The sequence below is a fragment of the Lemur catta genome, chromosome 4 (genome assembly GCF_020740605.2).
Source record: "Lemur catta isolate mLemCat1 chromosome 4, mLemCat1.pri, whole genome shotgun sequence".
Classification (NCBI taxonomy): Eukaryota; Metazoa; Chordata; class Mammalia; order Primates; family Lemuridae; genus Lemur; species Lemur catta.
The window spans coordinates 65,832,269-65,852,403 of record NC_059131.1 but is presented as its reverse complement, the minus strand read 5'-3'; the positions used below and the strand labels follow the sequence as shown (position 1 = coordinate 65,852,403).

General features: G+C 42.3%; 1 protein-coding gene across 1 annotated transcript in view; it reads right to left on the bottom strand.

Moving 5' to 3' along the window:
- Positions 1–626: 626 nt before the first annotated feature.
- The window catches only part of DNAH6 (dynein axonemal heavy chain 6), a 240,745-nt gene continuing 221,236 nt past the window's right edge, over positions 627–20,135 (bottom strand). The window contains exons 70-77 of the mRNA XM_045549959.1: positions 19,241–19,362; positions 13,689–13,818; positions 11,388–11,515; positions 8,720–8,905; positions 8,107–8,179; positions 7,151–7,302; positions 4,005–4,227; positions 627–913 (exon numbers count right to left, since the gene is read on the bottom strand). Coding sequence (XP_045405915.1) covers positions 810–913; positions 4,005–4,227; positions 7,151–7,302; positions 8,107–8,179; positions 8,720–8,905; positions 11,388–11,515; positions 13,689–13,818; positions 19,241–19,362 — 1,118 coding nt within the window. The 3' untranslated portion in view covers positions 627–809. The remainder of the gene's footprint in view (positions 914–4,004; positions 4,228–7,150; positions 7,303–8,106; positions 8,180–8,719; positions 8,906–11,387; positions 11,516–13,688; positions 13,819–19,240; positions 19,363–20,135) is intronic.

Here is a 20,135-nt window from a genome sequence, read left to right as displayed (position 1 = left end):
GCAATACCCTGGGAGGCTAGGGTCATGGTGGCTGACCCTGTTCCTCCAGTTCTTTCTCAGGGTGTGGTGTGGCTTTCTCCAGAGCTAGGTGGCTAGTGTCTTGGGTCACGTTATGGCTGGGGAAGCAAACAGACCACGGTTGGCAGGGCTGACACAAAATGGCTTGTTACAGTGGCTGCTCCATTTTAGTGCTGGCCCAGAAACCTCTGCCTCTTAGGTGGCAGAAGCTCAGATGCACCTGGCTGGGACTTGGCAGGTTTTCACACAGGTGCATCCTGAGTGGAAGGGGAAAATTCCTCTGTACTTGGGCAGGACTGACCTGTACTTCTGTGACAGCATCAATGGTGCCCCACCAAGGGGGAACTGGCATCATGGGCCCAGATCTTATAGTCCTGCTCATTTGCTCCCCCTGCTGTTGTGCTCGCTGCATCAACCCCCCCATGTGTTGGGCTCAGAGAACCTTAATCTGGTCTAGAAAGGGAAGCCCCGAAACCCCCCGGGGCCTCTCACATCAGTGGGAAGAGGAGGAGCCTGTGTGGGGGAGTCCTGACTCCCACCTGGGGTGGGAATAGCAGGTTTAATAGGTGGGCGCTGAACTCACTGCTTCCACATCAGAGCTTGGATTACCAACATAAAGAACACAAACACTTTATTTTAGGTCATAAGAGAAATAAAAGTCACGCTTAATATCCTTAAGTCAAATCAGAACTAACAATTTTGCTCACATATAAATGATTCAAACCTTTCCCCTCATCAGGAAAGATCTCTGGCCTTTTCATCACTTCCTTTTCATCATGGGTGTTGCCTGTTCACTCATTCAGCTGGCAGAGCAAAGCTGATCCCTTGGCAATCCAGTAGTCTTTGGAGCGCTTGGAGGGTAAGAGGATGGTTACCACGAAGTTGGTTGAATGGCCTAATTAAGGATACAGGGGAAAAAAGGGTCATTACTGAAAATTACATCCTGATACAAAGAGAAGATAGTGAGAGTCAGGGCTTATGGGCTCCAGCCCTGACTACCTCAAAAGATGCTGGGAAAATAGTCCTTTATGGGTTTCAGTCCTATGTTCTATAGAACAAAGATTTTAGAACAAATGATCCTTTAGGACTTGTCCAGCTTAGACTTTCTATAACTTTATGAGCTATGTTCTAAGTTCTCTGCAGTTGGAATTTGGGAACACTGGACTAGGATTCAGTCCTGAGCTTTCAGTGGGACTAGGGGGCATGCAGTGGTAGGTTGGGCATCCATTTGTCCATCCATCCATCCTTTCTACCCTGCAGTGGTAGGTGCTTGGGCTCCGGAGATGAATAAACACAGTCACAGGTATTCTGTCCTCAGCTCTGTCATTTCCATTCTGCTGTTGATCCCATAGTGAATTTTATACTACAGATATTGCATTTTTTTCAGTTCTAAAGTTTCCATTTTACACTTTATATTCCTCTGCTGAGTATATGTATTATTACATTAATTTCTAGTGTGTTCATCTTTATTTCATAGAACATAGTTATAATAACTGCTTTAAAGTGTTTATCTGACAATTCTGACATCTTGGTTGGCATCTGTTGTCTTCTACATTGGGATTTGGTCATATTTTCCTGGTTCTTGGTATTTTTGAGTGGTGTAAGATTGTATCATGAACATTTTGGATATTATGTTGTATTGACCTGTTAAAAATTTCAGGAGAAAGTTGAATGTTTTTGGTTTGTTTTTGTTTTAGCAGGCAGTCAACCCAGTTAGGTTCAGATATATCCTGTCTTGCCTTCTAGCAGTGTTTCCAATGTTAGCCCAGTTTTCTAAGTTTCTGCTGTGCTGCTTTGGCTCTGCCCTGCCCATTGCTATTCAGGCATTAGTCTGAGACTTGGGTAGTGATTTAAACCTAGTTCAGTTCTCAAAGTCTTTGCTAGGCTGCTTTTGGTCTGTTCCATGCGTCAGGGATAAGTCTGAGACGTGGGTGATAGTTTAAGTTATAGTTTAGCTCTCAAAGCCTTTGTTCTGCTGTTTTGAGTTTGTGCAGATTCAAACACAGAATTAAGGGACCACCTTACACAACTTGCAGGGGCATATTTTCCTAGATCTCTGGCCAGGAAGATGGAGTTTCTGTCACAGTTTCTGCCATCTGTGCCACTGACTTGGTGCAGCGCTATGACTGAGCCTATACTGGAATGGAGCAGGGCAAGAAAAAGGAGTGGGTTTTCCCTCACGCTCTTCTGATTGCAGAAATCCCTTTCTTGGTTTCTCTTGCCAGAAAGACAGAGTTTCTTTCACAATTTTAGTCAATAATAAGACAAAGGATTCAATTAAAAATGGGCAAAAGATATGGATAGACACTTCACCAAATAAGATATAAATAAGCACATGAAAAGATGGCTAATGTTGTCGTCATTAGGGAAATGAAAATTAAAACCACAATGAGATACAAGTATACAAGGGCTTTCCAAAAATTATTTAGCCATGTAACCATTCTTGTTATATTATCAATGGCTGGATACTTTCCAGACAGCTCTGGCATATCATATACATTTTAAGACTAAAAAGATCAAGTGGTGGTGAGGGTATGGAGGAACTGGAACTCTCATACACGACTGGCAGGAATTTAAATGATGTGGCCACTTTGGAAAACAGTTTGGCAGTTTCTTAAAAAGTTAAACATATACCACGTGATCCAGTCATTCTGCTCCTAGATATTTATCCAGGAGAAATAAAAGCACATGTCCACACAAAAAATGTATATGTACCATTATAAATTAAAAAATACTTTTTTATAATTTTTATATTTGTCATAGGAGTGGGAGATCAAGGCATGTGATAGGCATCTACACGGTATGTCACTCTCAGGAAACATACTTTTATTTTTTGGAGACAGAGTCCTGCTCTGTTGCCCAGGCTACAGTGCAAGGGTGTCATCACAGCTCACAGCAACCTCAAACTCCTGGGCTCAAGCCATCCTTCTGCCTCAGCCTCTCAAGTTGCTGGGACTACAGGCATGTGCCACCATGCCCAGCTAATTTTTTCTATATATTTTTAGCTGTCCAGATAATTTCTTTCTGTTTTTTAGTAGAGACGGGGTCTCGCTCTTGCTCAGGCTGGTCTTGAACTCCTGACTTCGAGTGATCTTCCTGCCTCGGCCTCCCGGAGTGCTAGGATTACAGGCGTGAGCCACCACACCCGGCCATATTAATACATCTTGACTCTTCTCTTTGGTTGCTTTGAGAATTTTCCTGATCTCTGATACGAGTATCACTTTGGTATATCTAGGTTTCTTTGAAAATTTGATTGTTTATTTGTTGTATATTTTAAAAAATCATCCCTACCACTTTGTGAGATCTCTTAATCTAAGAACTCAAGTGTTTCTTTAGTTTTGGGAAATTATCAGCCATTATTTTTTTTCAAATATTCCCTCTCCTCCATTCTCTTTACATTCTCCTTCTAGGTTGCTTACTATTATAGATAAATGTTGAAAATTCTGGCTCCTTCCAAAGTGTCACTTATTCCTCCATCACATTTGTGCTGTATTTTGTGGGACTTCCTCAGTTCACTGTCTTTGCTCATTGTTTAGCTGTCTCCCAGCTTATCTGTCGAGAGTGCTTTCTGTCTATCTAGCTCCTTTTTCCAGGGCTGTATCTCAGTTTCAGGTCTACTCAGAGTTTTGCAGCAGGGCTTTCCATTTATGAGTTTATTTTTAAATCTCTTTCCTATGATGAATCAAAATGGATTTGGTGAGAAAAAGAGAGATTTTGGTGTCTATTCAGGCCATCATTTTGAAACTGGAAGATTTTGCTCATTAAACTCTATATTTTACTCATTAGATTCTACTTAATAATAAAAGCAAGAATTAATTTTGTAATATCAATCTACACTCAGTATTAGAACAAAGAGAATTCGAAACATGTATAAATCTGTATGTTACAGTGGTCTCATTTTAAGTCTAGTTAATTGGCCCAAGATCTCCCTTTGATTGCAGTTTATATTTGGTCATTATTTGTACTAATTTTGAGGACATCCTCACCTGTGGTTGACAGTGTTCCTGCCCGGGCCCCTGTTTTATAAAGTGGGGAGTGGTAAAGTGTTGGGTTTGGCTCATAATTTTGTTGTGGCTCAAAATGCACCACAGGCAGCATTGGATTCATCTGTCCGGGCAACGCATCTTCTATCACCATGTCCTTATCGTCCCATCGAGAAGCATCCATGAACATCCCATGCACAAGAACGCCATCCTCAGGAGAGGGCAACTGAAAGATACTCACAAATTTAAAGGTGAGAGGAGGAGAAGGGGATCAGTACTTGTGGGCCATTTCCTATGTCCCACATCTTCACCAGGTTAATTCTAAAGAGCACACTATAAATTGCTGGTATTACTCACATTTTAGAGAGGACGATCCTGAGGCTTTGAGAGGCAGAATAATTTGCTTCTCAGTTTGACACCAAATCTCACACTTCTCCCACCCCACCAGGATGTCTAATAGGGGCTACCCCTGGGAAGCCCATTTGTGAGCTTCAGACTATCTGATACATGATGCTGTGACTTTCCCCCTTCTCACGGGAAGCAGATAAGAGGGCTGGGATTATGGTCTGTTATTCTTAGCAAGGTCTTTCAAGGATGCCCTTGAGGAGACATATTATATACCTGCAATGATATCTGCAGAGTGCTTATGGAAAATTCCCTTTTTTCTTATCTTTTTTCCAATATTTAAAAAAAATTATGCTCACTTTTTAATGTTTCTATTAAATATGAGAGAGAGAGACAGAGAGAGAGAGAGAGAGAGAGAGAGAGAGAGAGACAGAGACACTGCCTCTGAGTCCTGTGATTGGATATCTGCACAGGTGCCTGATTTTTGCCAATTGTGGGGACCCGGGTCATCCTTCCTCAAACACTGGGTGAATTTGGCCAATTCTGGCCCCAGACCTTTGGATAACGGGAGCCTCATGCCTGCAGGCAGAGGATTAAGCAGTGCAGACAATATGTAGTGCATACTATAGTGAATAGAAAGAAGGCACACTAAGTTCTTTTGGGCTGGCTTTGCTTTTTTTGTCCTGAGCTCTCTGTTTCTTGGGTGCAGTGCAGTGGGCCGTCCTGTTTTCATGGCTGCTATGTATGCTCGTGCGGGTTTGCCTTAAAACCGTCTTGCTACCTACTTGCCAAGTCATGTGTAGGAGTCACCTGGGCAACCACGCAGAGGGAGTGCCTTCTCCTAAGCTGCACAAAGGCGGCAAATGGGCTGACAGCCGCCCTGCCTGTGTGTGACAGAGGTAAAGCTGTCTCAACATATGCACCCCTTTGCTGTCTCTTGCAGACATTTTGCTGGGCAGACCAGGAGATGGGCCAGCTAGGCAACATGAAGTCTCCACAGATCTCAGAGATCGTAAGGCATCGCTATGGCTCAGTGCACATGACCCAAGCAGAGAAGTGGGGTGAACTGGGGTAGGGTGGAGGGACAGATGCCCCTGGTGGTCACTGTAAATGTCTGAGAGTCAGCCTCCATGGCAGAGTGTGCCAGGCACAGAGCAGGGCCAGCATCCTGGAAGGCTCTGGTGAGGGCTTTTATGCAGTTGTTGTTTTGTCCTCCTGCAGCCTCATACATTCCTGACATGGGCCTGGGACACCCCTCTTGGCCAAAAAGGGCCTCAAATAATAAGGAATGCATCCCTAAACTATTTTTCCTTACTTTAAAAATATTTTGATACTAAAACAAATTTCTTCAAAGACATAGCCATCTTACTGTCATTTTAAGATACAAGCAATTAAGAGCCACGGATATTTCATAGAGTAAGCCATGAATATGGGGTTAATCTGGTTTTTGTATGTTTTTGCTAATCAGAGCAAAGAGCTGATCAACCAGACCTGAGTGGGGTGGATATTGATAGGGTCACCCAGGAGCAATTCCTACAGACTAATACCATGATATTTCAAGGAAAGTTTAATAAAAGCCACTTACCCCAACTACACTGATTGGTCAGTGAACATTTTCTTGGCAAAAAAGATCTGGAGCAGATCTTTGATTTCATGGCACATATAGAAAATTCTATTTATAAGACATGCTGGGGTGGACAGATGCTTTGATGCGGAGGCTCCCCTGTCCCATCCATATCTCAGCACATCTAAGCTGGGCAGCTGAGACTGACGGTGGCCGTTCTCATCCCTGGCCGTATGCTGAATTCAATGGGGAACTTTAAAAAATAATCATGCCTGGGACCACCCCTAGTAATTCTGATGCAATTCAACTGTGGTCTGGGCATCAGGATTTTTCAACAGCTCTACAGGTGATTCTAACCTACAGCCATGGTTGAGAATCCCTGATATTCTGCAGCAGTAGTTCTCAAACTTTAGTGGGCTTAGAACCCACATAGGAAATGTTAAAATGTAGATTTCTGGGTCCCAGCCCAGAGGTTCTGATTCAGTAGGTCTGGAATGGGGCCTGGTAATTTGCATTTCTAACAAGTTCCCAGGTGTGATGCTGATGCTGCTGGTCTGGGGAAACACTTCAGTAGAGGGAGTAAACTACACAGCAAACAGCTTGAACTGCTTCCTTAGCACATTCCTATTAGTTATTTAATGTGGTTATAGTTATGCAATGTATGAAGTTAGTATATCAATTCTGCTAGGAGGCAGCTGCATGAATGATATAGATAAGTTTAGCCTATAATAATTGTTATTTATTGTGGGTGTAGTAAGTGCTGATTACATGACATTTGCCATTCCATTTACACTGCACTACAGCTCTGAGGTTGGCAGTGTCAGCCCCATTTGACAGATGAGAACACTGAGGTGTAGACATGTTAGCAATATGTAGTGGTCCAGCACACACAGCTGGAGAGGGGAGAGTTGGAATCCAGACTCAGACCTGTCTGATTCTGAAACCCTTGTTTTTCATCTCCTGCTACATTGCCTCTGCAAGATGGAGAAAGTTATTGTGGGTATCTAAAGAAATAAAGTAGTATTGCTTTAAAAATATTTCTATAAGTCAGACTAATTTAGGCAGTTCCCACCTAGTCATTGCTAATTGAGGAGCTTGTCTTGGGGCTGTGATTACCATCCTGCCCCTCCTGCTCTTGCAAATGGGAGGTGTTAGGGGAGTGGGGCATGGGAGATCATCTGAAACTTTCAAGGAGAGTGAGATAGAGGCTACTTTGCTGTAACAGTCAGGTGGACAATACCTCCAGGTCCATGGGCAGTTCTTGTCCAAACTGCACTGACTTGGCAGCTTCTATCACTGCAGCTTGATCCCGATAGGTAGGAATTATGTTGTACTTGAAACTCAGCTCGTCTATAGGCAAATTGTATTTCCGAGCATGATTTTGAAGAGTTCCTATACATACGAAAACCAGAAAGCTGGGTCTTCCAAACAGCACTGCTACTCCATAAACCCTGGCCCTTATCACCCCAACCAGGATGCCCTAGTGTTAGAGAGCTTCCTCTCCATAGAGAAGACCCAGCTATTAACACCTTGATCTGAATAAGTTCACAGAGACAGGAAGCCTGTGGGTCACGTGGGAGGTAAGGACCAAGGGACGTACAGGTTCTAGCCATAGTTGGGAAGAGAGGGAAGGAGGCCAAGTCTGAAGCATGTTGCCCTGCCCTGAGGGAGACAAACCCAAGAGGAAGTTTCAGAGCCTGATCTCGCCACCTGTGGGATCTTGCCTGACTTGTTTTATATGGGCTGTTTATCAGGGATTAATAATGAGACAGATTGAGGCCTGGGCTAATTAGCCTCTAGTATCCCAAAGGCCTTGGCCCCCTTCTGGGCCTTTCTAGCCAGATTCCCCCAGGTCTGATAGAGGAACATCAAGAGTATTTCTTAGAGGAAAGGAAGCTGCTCAGAGCTGGGGACTGAGCAGGGGGAGAGCAGTTGGTGCCCTTGAGAGTGGGTCACACAAGGAATTGAAGCACATGCTGAGGGGACAGGGATTAGGTTGCTGGGGAACATCTGCTATTTCTGTTATCCTTTTTCTCCCTGCAGACAAGGAAGAACGGGATGTCATTGGGCTGCCCTAAAACCAGTAGCCCCATTGTTAGGCCATTAGCAGCCCTGCCATCTCCCCAACTCCTGGAAACCCTGTGTGTACCAAATTGTAATCTTCCTGTGGGATTTTTCTAGGGAAAGCACTGGTACCTGTTAGAAATCCTTGAGGAAAGAAGAAACCGGAGATCCAGTAGGACTTGGGCTGTCCTCTTTTGAGCCACAACTGAAGAAGAAACATATTATGATAAATTTTGACACTTTGTTTCTGGGATGGAGTTTGTCTTCTAAACTGAAGTCCTACTTTGGAGGGCTTCTCAGGAGGCAGAGTCCAACCAGCCTGAGTTAGTCATCACCCCCATTTTGCTGCTCTCCCTGTTCCCCTTCCTTATCCGTCAGCCTGACGACTGCAAATCCAGAACCTGGTTATTACAAGGCGTGTGTAAGAGGGACATGGCAGCAAAGTCACACCTGCTGTTTGGACCCATCTCAGATTGGTCAGTACTGCACAGCGGGGTTCCATGAACTAGAGCTGAAAACCCAAGGATGGCTTGGAATTAAAATGGAATGTGGGGATAAGGGCCTACAGCAAATGACATTATAATCAGTGTAAGACTTTCAAAGTAATAACATTCTGGAAGTTTCTGTTTCTCTGGGCTCAGACTATCCATCAATGGTTGCCAGCCAGAGCTTCCTGGGGACTTTCAGGGAAACTATCCTGATGCTTTCAGAACTAATCAAACCCCAAAGAAGCAAATTTTCTTACATCTACAAATGCGGTCCTCAGAATAAGGTCTTTGACCCATGATCCTAGTGGCTTCAGGGATGGGTAGGCTGTGTTGGACCAGAGAGAGGGAACCTGGTTGTTGAGGAAACTGTTATACACCTTTTCCATTTCTTCAGACATCACCACAAATCCAGCAATCGCTTTGTCAAGTGTTCGTAGAGAAATCTGAAAGAACAAAAAAGGATTGTTGCCTTTACAGATATAGTTATCAAGTGTCAATGACACTCATTCATGATGGCAGGTGCTGCCCTGGCTGAAGGGCCCGCTTGCCGGGTTCCACCCTCTCTGCACACCATCTGCTGGGCCAGACCCTCTAATATTTCATGCATTTTTACAACATGTGACCATAGAGTGTAACACTTGGGGGTTGTGGGGAGGTTCAGGCAGTTGATAGCAGAGTCCAACACAGAGGAAAGAAGGGAATGCTTTCCTTCCCCTACAGCTAGAAGCCTAAATAACAGGGTGGCCTTGTCACTCCAAGGGCCTGCCCCGTCTCACAGTTCTGTAACTCTCTGGGGGACAGCGAGCTCCCAGGATGGTAGCTCCTGAGGCTGCTGGGTGCTGCCACCTTCCCTTGGCCTTTCTTGTTGCCACCACAGTACTGGCTGGCTGTTCCCAAGGGGAAGTGAAGGTGAGGCTGGGAACAAAGCCAGGGGAAGGTGGGACTAGGCCCTGAGGTCTAGGACTAGAGGTCAGGATGAGGAAGGCCCAGGGTGCAGGCACAGCCTGGGTGGGCGCTGCCCTTCCCTCAGATGGAGCACTTGGCTGTGATTCCTGATGGCCCTGCAGGCTGCCTCTCCCTGTGCTCTTCCTCTTATGCTACCATTAGGTGAATTCCTCCATTATTGGTGGACTGGAGTTTGCTTGACTAGCAGAAGTGACCATGGGGAGACCTAATAGCCACATTGGTTCACTTGTACATTGAAACATTCATGGAAGATTTAGTATGTCAGTTATGAAGGAAACAGGGATGGATAATATACCAGTTCCCTTGTCTTTAAGTTCTTTGTCAGAGTAGCCATACTTATGGAAGGATAATTACAAAAAATGTAGTGAGTACAGTGATGGACAGAGACCATCTGAAATTATGGAGCTCTAAGGAGCGGCTCCTAAGTCATCTGGTGGTGGAGGGAAAGGCTGTTGTTCCAGGAAAATGTGATGGAGGAAGTGACATTTGGACTTGTCTATCTTCAGGTAGATGAAAAGTCATGATGTAGAAAAGGCAAGAAATGAGTAGCATCCGTTTCCTTTTCCTCCTCATAACAATAGGTATTAGCTGGGTACATAGCACTCCATCTAGAGACTACATTTCCCAGCCACCCCTGCAGCTGGGGTGTGGCCATGTGACCGAGTTTTGGCTAATGGGATATAAGAAGAAATGTTATCTACAGCTTCTGGTTCACATTTTTGTAAGGAATCTGCTTTTTCTTGGCCCTCTCTTTCCCCCTTGCCACTAGCTGGCAAAAGTGGGAATTGGAGCAGCCATCTTAGACCTAGAGATGGAAGTTACCTGCTGAAGCTGGAAGAGCCAACCTGCTCATCCCTGGATGAGCTCACAAAACAGGATTAACTACCTGGCCTAGACAAGCTTCCTCTAGGCTGTTGTGGGAAAGTAAAGTGAATTTCCATCTTGTTTTAGACTGTATTGTGGGGGTCTTTATCAGAGCAGCTTAATCTGTTCCCTGAGTCATTCAACATAGAAGGTGATAAGCCCCAACCTGGCTACCTGGCCTGCTGACACTGGTGCACACCTGACTAGATGCCATAGTTCCAAGGTGAAAACTTCACCTATTCAGTTGACGCAAGGCCTGCCTAACCAGCAAGCCTAGGTGTTGCCAGCCAAGCAGCAATGTTTGGAGACTTTGCTTTCCTATTAGGTGACAGAAATGGTCTTTGGCTTTAAAAGATCCCCCAGTTCTCCCCTAGTCTTATCCCCAAGCCTTGACCTGGGCTAGGTATTTGGTTCCCTGCTTAGCAGTAACACTTTTCTTCTTAATGCTCAATACTTGCTCTCTAATAGTGTTAATTTTTCTGTTCTTAAAGTTATGCATAGAGAAACTAGGAAGTCGTTTAACCATCATTATAAATCAAGGTGATCCAGAGAGAAAGTATCTGTGAGTTTAAGGCAAAGGATCAAACGGTTGTTTGCAAATTTTAGTTGCATTGAAATCATCTGGGGATATTGACGTATTCCCAGGCCCCACCTTAAGAAATTTGAACTCAGTAGATCTGGAGTGGGATCAAGGGCTCCACATTTTGAACACATACCACAGGGGATGCTAATGCAGGCATTTTGTGGCCCGCACTTCAAGAAACTCTGGTTTTCATAGTCTAGTCCTTTTCATACCTAGGTCCCTGATCAATTTCTAGTGAGTCAATGATAATTCTAAGGGTGTAAATTAAGATAAAGAGGAGACTGAGGATTTGTACTGTTACTTATTCACTCCATCATTATTAGAAAAAGGGAAGACAGACTCGTGAGAGGAAGATACATTGAATTTTAGACAAGCTGGGTTTGAAGAGTTGTTAGTGTATCTAAATGGAAAAGCTGAAGTGATGAGAATGGAAAATTCTAAGCACACTCATGTTATTGTACAATCCTCTACAAAGCTTTGAGAGCCAGTAGCAACGACGGGTGCTCTCATACATGGATTAGCTTGAGCAGGTTGTTAAACCGGTCCACTTCCTGTCCAAGAACCGTGGTCAAGGAGTTCAGGCGTCCTTGGGGATCCTTGACGAAAAGGCTCTCAGAAGCACCCTCCATTTCCAGTTTTTCTGAAACACACAGAGCTGATTCCTCAGGTCAAGTCATTATTGGTTTCTGTTTTCATAACTTTACTATTATAATGTGCTTATCTTCACATTTTTCTAAAGCCAACTTCTCTCATTATTTAAGCTGGATATATAGGGTTTAAATGTGGTATTTCTCTAGTTCAGAACTCTTTGGTGATTCACCTGTGTTTATCTATAAACAATCGGTATTTTCACCTTCTTTGCCAGTGAGAGCCCTGGGACAGGGGAGGGTAGGTCCTTGATTGCTGAAGTAAATGACAGAGAGACTGGCTGTGCTAATGTAGAAGGAAGGTGTGAGCTGGAAACAGGAGAGAAGCCTGCTCTTTTTGATTCTGGGTGACTGTGGAGAGGGGGAGGGGGTTAAGAGGGAAGAAGATGAAGGTGAAGTGGAAGGTCAATGAGGCTCAGTGGTATCTGCACATTTGATGAGGAGTTTGTCTGAAAGCTTTCCATGGTGGACAAGGAGACTTTGCAGGAGGGCACAGAAGGTGAGTCCATCTTTGCCTGAATGGCAGAGCCCTGAAGACTTCAGTGGCAAATGCTAGCAGGACACAGCCGCTACCCGGGAGACAAGGGATATTCCAGAGACCAGAGGGGCCAGGGAACCTGAGTCTTCTCTCTGCCATGCAGCTGTGTAAGACTCACTCTTCCCTATACGCCTGTGTTGCATCTAGGAGAGGCGGGGTTGGGGATGGGAGACAGAGAGAAGAGAGAGACTTGGTATTTATCCCAAGTTACTGAGCATTATTCAAAGGGACTGACTGAATTATTAAATGGGCTCTTGGTTCAGACTAGATGGAAGATTTAGCACTTCTTTTTCCCTATAATCCACCAAATGGAGACTTAGATGAAGAACCATATGAGCTATAAAAGACGAAGGAACTGCATTTTCCTTGTACATCTGAGGAAACTGTGAGTAAACAAGGGGCTATGACATATATATATATATGTATAAAATTTGTTCTTAACTACTCACATTTTGGCTGCTGGAGAAAAATCCCACAGCAGTGAGGGTTGGTCCAGTCTCTTGGGTCTACAGTACTGCGGTTACATGTTCTTGGCCTTCGCCTCCTACCATTCCCTCAGGCTATTCCAAACCCTCAGCTCTTTTGTTGAGCCAATTGTATCCCTGCTCCCTCAGTCTCAGCAGATGACCTGCTTAGCATTTCACAGTAAAAGTATAAGCTTTATGAAACTTGGAGAAAAAACACCTTCCCAGGTGTCAATGGGACTCTACTTAATAAGTATGCTATCTCTCTAGCCACCCATTCATCTATCCATCCCTTCTCCACCCAGCCCTTCGTCTTATATTTATCTATTAAAATGCTTCCTAAAAGAACTGACTCAGTTTGCTTCATCAACACAACTCTCTACCCAAATAGATATTCTTTTGAGGGGCTGCTCCTAGGAGGCAGATAACTGGCTTCTGAAATCACAAGTCTCATTTTCCTCTAGGGGTTTTAAGAGCATCGACAGGACTCAGTCACTGTTTTTTTCTGCCTCAATTTTCTTTTTCCTATAATCACATCTCTTCTAACCATGAACTACCAACCATAAGAAATCTAAATCTACTGCCAATCTAAGAAAAGTGTCAAAGTGGATCTCCTGTGATCATTTAGGAAGATTCCTTAACTCATCAGCAAGCAAGGTGAAAGTAATCTGGCTATTTCTTCTGAATGAAGAAAAGAAATGAAATGAATTCTAGAGCAGGACTGTTCAATAGAAATTTTTACAATGATCAAAATGTTCTCTATCTGTGCTATTCAATATGGTAGCACTAGAAATGTGACTATTGCAACTGAGGAATTGAATTTTAAATTAAATTTAATTTAAATTTAAGTAGCCATATGTGGCTAGTGGCCATTGTCTTGGACAGTGCAGGTCTAGAGATATCAGAATAATGAAGTCAAGGGAAGCTCAGAACAAAGTCTGGTTAAAGTTACATTGGGCTAGAATCCATTTGGTCCTAATGCTTCTGGCAGTTGAGATGTCAAGGTGCTGGAAGCTTCTAGTCCATAAATGGAGTACTCCATATCAGAAGAGCTCTCTGGGCAAAGTCTAGGTAATAAGCAGGTTTAGTCACTTGCTTATTGCTCAGTTCTGAGTTTATTCCTAAAATTCCCATTACATACAGATTTCAGCAATTATTTATTACCTGGGACTCTGGCCTGGATAGAAGCAACAAGTTCTTGCACAATTTCATCATTGCTTTTTCCCTCTCCACCGGAAGATGACCTTGGCTGAACCTCAAGTATGGTATTGATTAATGTGTTGGTTTCTTTGTGCTATAATGGCAGTAAGAGACAGAAAAGTGAAGACTAAAATTCTCAAAACATAATTTTGCAGTACATATTATTTACTTACAGAAGTAAAGGCAATTCTCAAAAAAAATTAGAAAAGTATTGTGGCTTATTATAGAAAATTTAGAAAACACAAAAAATTCATAATTCCTGCTTTTTAGAGATAATTAATTATAATTAAATATAATACAATTATATAAACAATATTTAATTTACTCTCACTTAGACATTTTCTCTATTTATGTGCAAATAGTTTACAAAATTGAGCTCAAATAATTTATGTAATATTCATTCTTTTTTCAATATCATGAGGCTTTTCTCATACCATTAAAAAATCCTCATGAACTATGCCTTTAACACGTTGACTGCCATACTAGAAAAAAAATTTTTTTCCTTGGGGCCAGGGTGTTTTATTACGAAAACAGAATAAAAACTTCAAAAACAAAACAATCCTTTCTAATTTAATGAAAATTTTGTCATTTTTTATTGTTTTCTGTGTGTGAGTTATATGCAAATAATTCTCAATATTAATTGTAACAGTAAGAACATCAAGTAAGATTTTCACAAACCAACTGCAGGGTTTTGCCCAGGGGGCCACCCATCATGTAACATGAATGCTACAGCATGGCAGCGTGAGTTACATGTGCACCACGTGGCTCTCAAAGTAAAGAGACATGTGTGTTACATATGCTTCACAAGGCCCTGGGCTCAAAACTAGCGTGAGTTAAATACAACTCACATGGCAGTTAATGTGTTAAGTGACTATGTGATACTTTGTGGTATGACTGTACCATAATTAATATAGTGATTTATCTACTTTTTAGACATTTCTAGTTTTTTGATCTTATTAGATCCTGGGAATAAAATATCTGTATATAAATTTCATCAACTATCTTTGAAATTTTTTAAATGATAGGTTACTAGAAGGAATATTTTTAAACTGAGAATTACTATATTAATTTATAAAAACATTGTATCAATTATGTTCCCACAATAGTGTATCAGAGGGCCTGTTTTTCTGTGTCTTTGCAAGAATTATTATTACTTAAAGAATCTTTTCCAATTTAATAGATAAAAAAATAGCTTCTATTTTTTGAATTTCTTTGAAGATTAACAGATTTAAATATTTGAAAAAATATGTTCATTGGCTATGATTTTTAGTGTTTTGTAAATTATCGATTTATAAAAAGACAATTACATAATAAGGAAAGTTAACTTTTCTGTTTTTTTTTTTTTTTCCAAAAATGTTTTGGCTTGTCATTCGCTTTTTTTGTTTTTTTATGACCTTTTTGATATAGTCACATCTATTGGCTCTTTCTAATGTGATTTATTTTTCCATTTCTTTTTATGTTCAGAAATTTTTATTCCAGGGTCACTTTTGACATATTCATTAGGTCCTAAACACAAATATGAAGTTATTTACTTAATGCTATAGTTAAATAGCTTGATGTCTTTGCTCAGTGCCAGTCATTTAATGTTATAACTTTTTCATTTTAGTTTTTAACATTTTGGTTGGTTGGAATGAGTCTCGGGACATTTAGTGCAGCCGGCATAGTATCACTTCCTATGATAAGTGAGCTAGAGACTTCTAGTTCACACCAACTCCCAGTTCTCCTTTCCTGAGGGCACAGTGAAGATTGCATTTTCCCTCATCCTTGCAGTTGGGTAGGCCACAGGACTATTTTGGCCATGAAACGTGAGCTGAAGTGATGATGGACTGTTCAGGCTGAGGCAGTGAAAAGCCTCTCGTGTCTAGCAGTAATTCTCTAGTCTCTCTTCCCATGCTGCAGTGAAAGAAAAGGCTGTTTGTTCTAGTAAATGCAGCTACAATATAACAGTGCCTCTTCCAGACGGGGTCCCTGTGTGGAGGAGAGCCCCCTCTGTCAACCCGCCAACACAATCCATGTTAGATTAAATCACTGGGATTTGGGTCACTTTCTTACTGCAGTATAACCTAGTACGTTCTGATTAATATGATAACCCATCCATCCCTGTTTTTCGGTGGGGGGTGAGGTAGATAACGTGATCTTTTTCTAATCATCGTAGTTCCAAACTTGTGCCAGAGTCCATCCAGGCATAGCTTCATTTTTTTTTTTCAATACAGCAAAAAGTAATTCAAGACCCTCTTGAATTATTGTTTCTGTTTCTTATTGTTTTGTTTAATCTCCTTGTATTATTCCCTGTGTCTGTTATCATCTCTCATCATTTTCTATTTTTGGACATTTTAATCTCCATTATTTATTTATTTTTTTTGAGACAGAGTCTCGCTTTGTTGCCCAGGCTAGAGTGAGTGCCGTGGCATCAGCCTAGCTCACGGCAACCTCAAACGCCTGGGTTCAAGTGATCCTCCTGCCTCAGCCTCCTGAGTAGCTGAGACTACAGGCATGCGCCACCATGCCTGGCTAATATTTTCTATATATTTTTAGTTGTCCAGCTAATTTCTTTCTATTTTTAGTAGAGACGGGGTCTCGCTCTTGCTCAGGCTGGTCTCGAACTCCTGACCTCAAGCGATCCTCCTGCCTTGGCCTCCCAGAGTGTTAGGATTACAGGCGTGAGCCACCGCACCTGGCTGGAAGGCTTACTAAATTTGCTTCCTATATTATACATGTGATAATCTATATGTCAATTCTGGTCTTTAAGTTTCCAAAGTAGTTTTTAATTCTGCTACAGTATTTTTAGTTTCCTTGGAATATTTCCCTCTCACACATCTCATGGTACCCTTTGTATTTATGTGTTAACCTGCTGTCAAATTCTGGCTTTCTTTTCTATATAGGCTAGATTTCACATACTATCCCAGATGCCAAAATATATTACTTATTGTCTGGGTTCTGCAGCAGATGATTTGCAGAGGGTGAGTCTAAGTCTTCTGATTTGTGCTTTTTATCCCTTATCCTTCAGCATGTTTTTTTTCTCTCCATTTACTCAGATTGTGTTGGTTTTTTTCTCTTCATTTATTCAGCTTCTAACGAGAAGAAAGAGAATAGATTTCTGTCTCCCCACAGACAGCCTACGCAGATGGCCCTTGACTTATGCTTATTGTCCTCTTGGGAGGCAAATTTCTTCCTTATTTCTCCAGCTGATGTGGACAGGTCAAAATCCAAATTTCTTTACTAGTTTGTGATAAGCATCCATGTGAAGCATAGTTTGCTGGGATAAGCAAGGAATAATTTATATCTTTTGGGTTAAGATGCTACTGATTACAAGAGGCAGCATTATCTAACCTAAAGCAACTAAAGCAAAGCAAAGGAATCTGTTGCTCATGTAACTGGGGAGAAGAGAACACAAGTCACATGGGTCTCAGGTGAAGGGTGGCAGAATATGCCAACCCAAAATATGCCATTTTGACATCAGGATTACTTCAAGCAAAAGGCAATTTGAAAAACAGTAGATGCAAGAAGGGTATTCTAATCTCCCCTTTTCCTGAAAACAGGAGATAAAAACTCTCATGTGAAAGATGCCCTCCCCATACCAGGAGAAAAGACACATTGTTTAATGGGGAGTTACAGCCAAGAGAATTTTGTACAAAAAGACCTTGTTAAAGTAATTCTTAACTTCCGTTAGCCTTCCCAAATATTCCACAATTGCCTCTTTTTGTTCAATCTAATAAAAAAGCGTGTAGGTTTTACCACTTCTTTGGTTCTTCATTTCCTTACTAGTGTCATGTAAAACTTATATTAAATGTGCATGCTTTTCTCCTGTTAATCTCTCTTCTATCAATTTAATTCTCAGGCCCAGTCTGGCCCCTGTGAGGACACAGATGGGGTTTTGACTCCCCCTCTCTAATGCCCTCTCTCTTGTGCAGGCTTGGCTGTTTCTTGTACATTGCCGTCATTCTTTCTTAGGGCAGATGCACTTCTTCCATGCAGCAGATGGGAGGGGGTGGGTATGTCAGGGACAAGACCACAAACAGCTGCTGACATACAGCATCCTGGCCAGGGATTCCAGAGGACACAGACAGCACCCCCTACACTCCCGGCATCCATCTATACTGTGAGCTCCCATTTAACTCACATGGGTCATGTGTGCACTCCTTGGACCAGAAGGAGTGGCTGAGGGAGGAAGTGCTGCCTTCGGCCAGGCCTGGGTCACATGTCTGCCTCTATGGAGGCTGCAAGTGGTTGGGAATCTTATCAGAATTTCATGGAATGGGAAAGAGGCAGTTGCTCCAAAGGAAAGAGATGGGAATGGGGCATGTACCAACCAGAAGAATGGAGGAAGGAAGGCTAGACAGCAAAACACACCAGGGGCTCACTAGATACCTGCTGTCTCAGTCATTCTGAAACCAATGGAAAAGATTAAAAAAGACACTGCAGGTACCCACTGCCAAGAACTTCACCCCACCAGCAGTGCTGTCCGCACAGGATGCAGCGGACCTTATCATATCCACACTGCCCTACTCCTTCTCTCAGCCTCTCCTTCCCCTTCCAGAGCAGATAGTCAAAGAGGAAGAAAACATTGACAGTAGGTTTAGCCACCATTTTTTCCCTCCTGAAAGTAGAATAAGGAAAAACAAGATGCATTATTCTAACTCCCAGCTGAATGGCCAAGTGATCTTAATGCCAGAGAACATGAAATAAGGTGTCAGAATGTTGACCTACTGGTGCTCTTTCTAGAGGTTCCACAGTTATTTTGCCTGGATTCCTTGACATCTAGGCAGATTTCACCTCTAACACTTACAGCGGCAAAACTTAAGTTGAACAGAAGGATGATTCCCCTTGTGAAACCAAATCTAGTTCCCAACATTAGAGTTTTCCAGAGCCCTCAGGGACGCACCCCGTTTCATGGCTTCAGTTCTTTCACAGATGCCTGTTCATGGCAGACGATGGAAGTGCAAGGGTAGGCAGTGCCCAGGTCACGGGGAGCCTTGAGTGCCATGCTGAGGAGCCTGGACTACCTTGAAGTAATCGTGCAACATCAGGAGGTCTGCACAGAGGAGTAAAACAATCCAGTTTTCTTCTGTGATCTGATACTGTGACCATGCTTTTAATTTATCTGTTTTGTATATTTGTTACTGTACTTTATAATCTAACCACATATGGATCCATAAATCTTTTTGTAATGTGAGACAAATGTGCCTAGCACGGAGGGATAAGGCCAAAAGAGAAGGGGTTATACTATTGTCCAAATCCACATGCTATGGTTGGACTATGAGCAGGTAGATTATGGACCAGGCAGAAAACCTGGGGATGGAGGGGGTTGGCCAGGGTCAGGGAAAATACATGATGATCCTAGGATTCTGTGAAGGATCCGGAAGGAACAGGCTAAATTGGACCCAAATGTTGAAGTCAAGGTGAAACAACTATCTTATTTATTTAGGAATATTATAACTTACAGAGAGAGTGAGGTGATTATCGACATTTTGAATTTGTATACACAACATAAATATATAAGTTTAAAGGCTACATACCTGGAAAACTAGATTGGCATTTTCATGCATACCAAAAATTTCTGGGTCATCTATTAAAGGCAGATTTTCAATGTAGTCCTTAAACTCTTGAAGGCTGTCAGCCTTGGGTGCAAAATAGATGCCTGTTATTAAAAACACAGAAGACAAATATGTCTTAAATAGACTGGCTTTGCCCTGCCAAGATGGCTCTTCTCTGCCCGGTTCAGGTGGTGGCTGCAATCAGCTGCCTCATATAGAAAAGGGATTATTTTTTCCGAAACCTCCTTGCTTTCATTGCTGTGTCTAGTTTTGTTACCTTTTCTTAAGGCCTTGAGCATCTGTTATTGTCCTAACCTTTCAGGACGTCTCCTCCAGAACATTTCAAAATTCTGAGGATCCAGGGATGTGCCACTGAAACGTGCGCCCCAGTAAGGCCTCCAGATTTATGCTTGTGTTAGAGATTGCTTTGGTATTTGTTTGATAAACAACAACAACCCTCTCCAATAACAGCTACATTTGCAAAACATTCACATCTGGGGCTATTCAATTTTCTGTCGTGATTACAGGACATGCGGTTGAGTCTTATCAGCTGTCAGGGGCAGTCTCTTACAACTCAGTGGTAGGAGCTTTTATGCGCTCACTTTGTGCTAATCAGTCGCTCCTTCCAGGGGGATGGACGCTCAGGACCATTATCTATTTGCTGTCTGACCCATAACAAGCTGTCACCAACTCACAGATCTGTTTTTTACTCAACTTGCTGTAATGGAATTTTCTTTAATTACTTTTAAAATGTACTGGGATATAACTTTGAAAACACATTTAGACATAATACAGTCAACTTTAAAACAGAAATAATTCCAAGTGGTTACTGCACACTACGTATCTTGTGCTTTTACTATCAGACCAACTCTGAAGG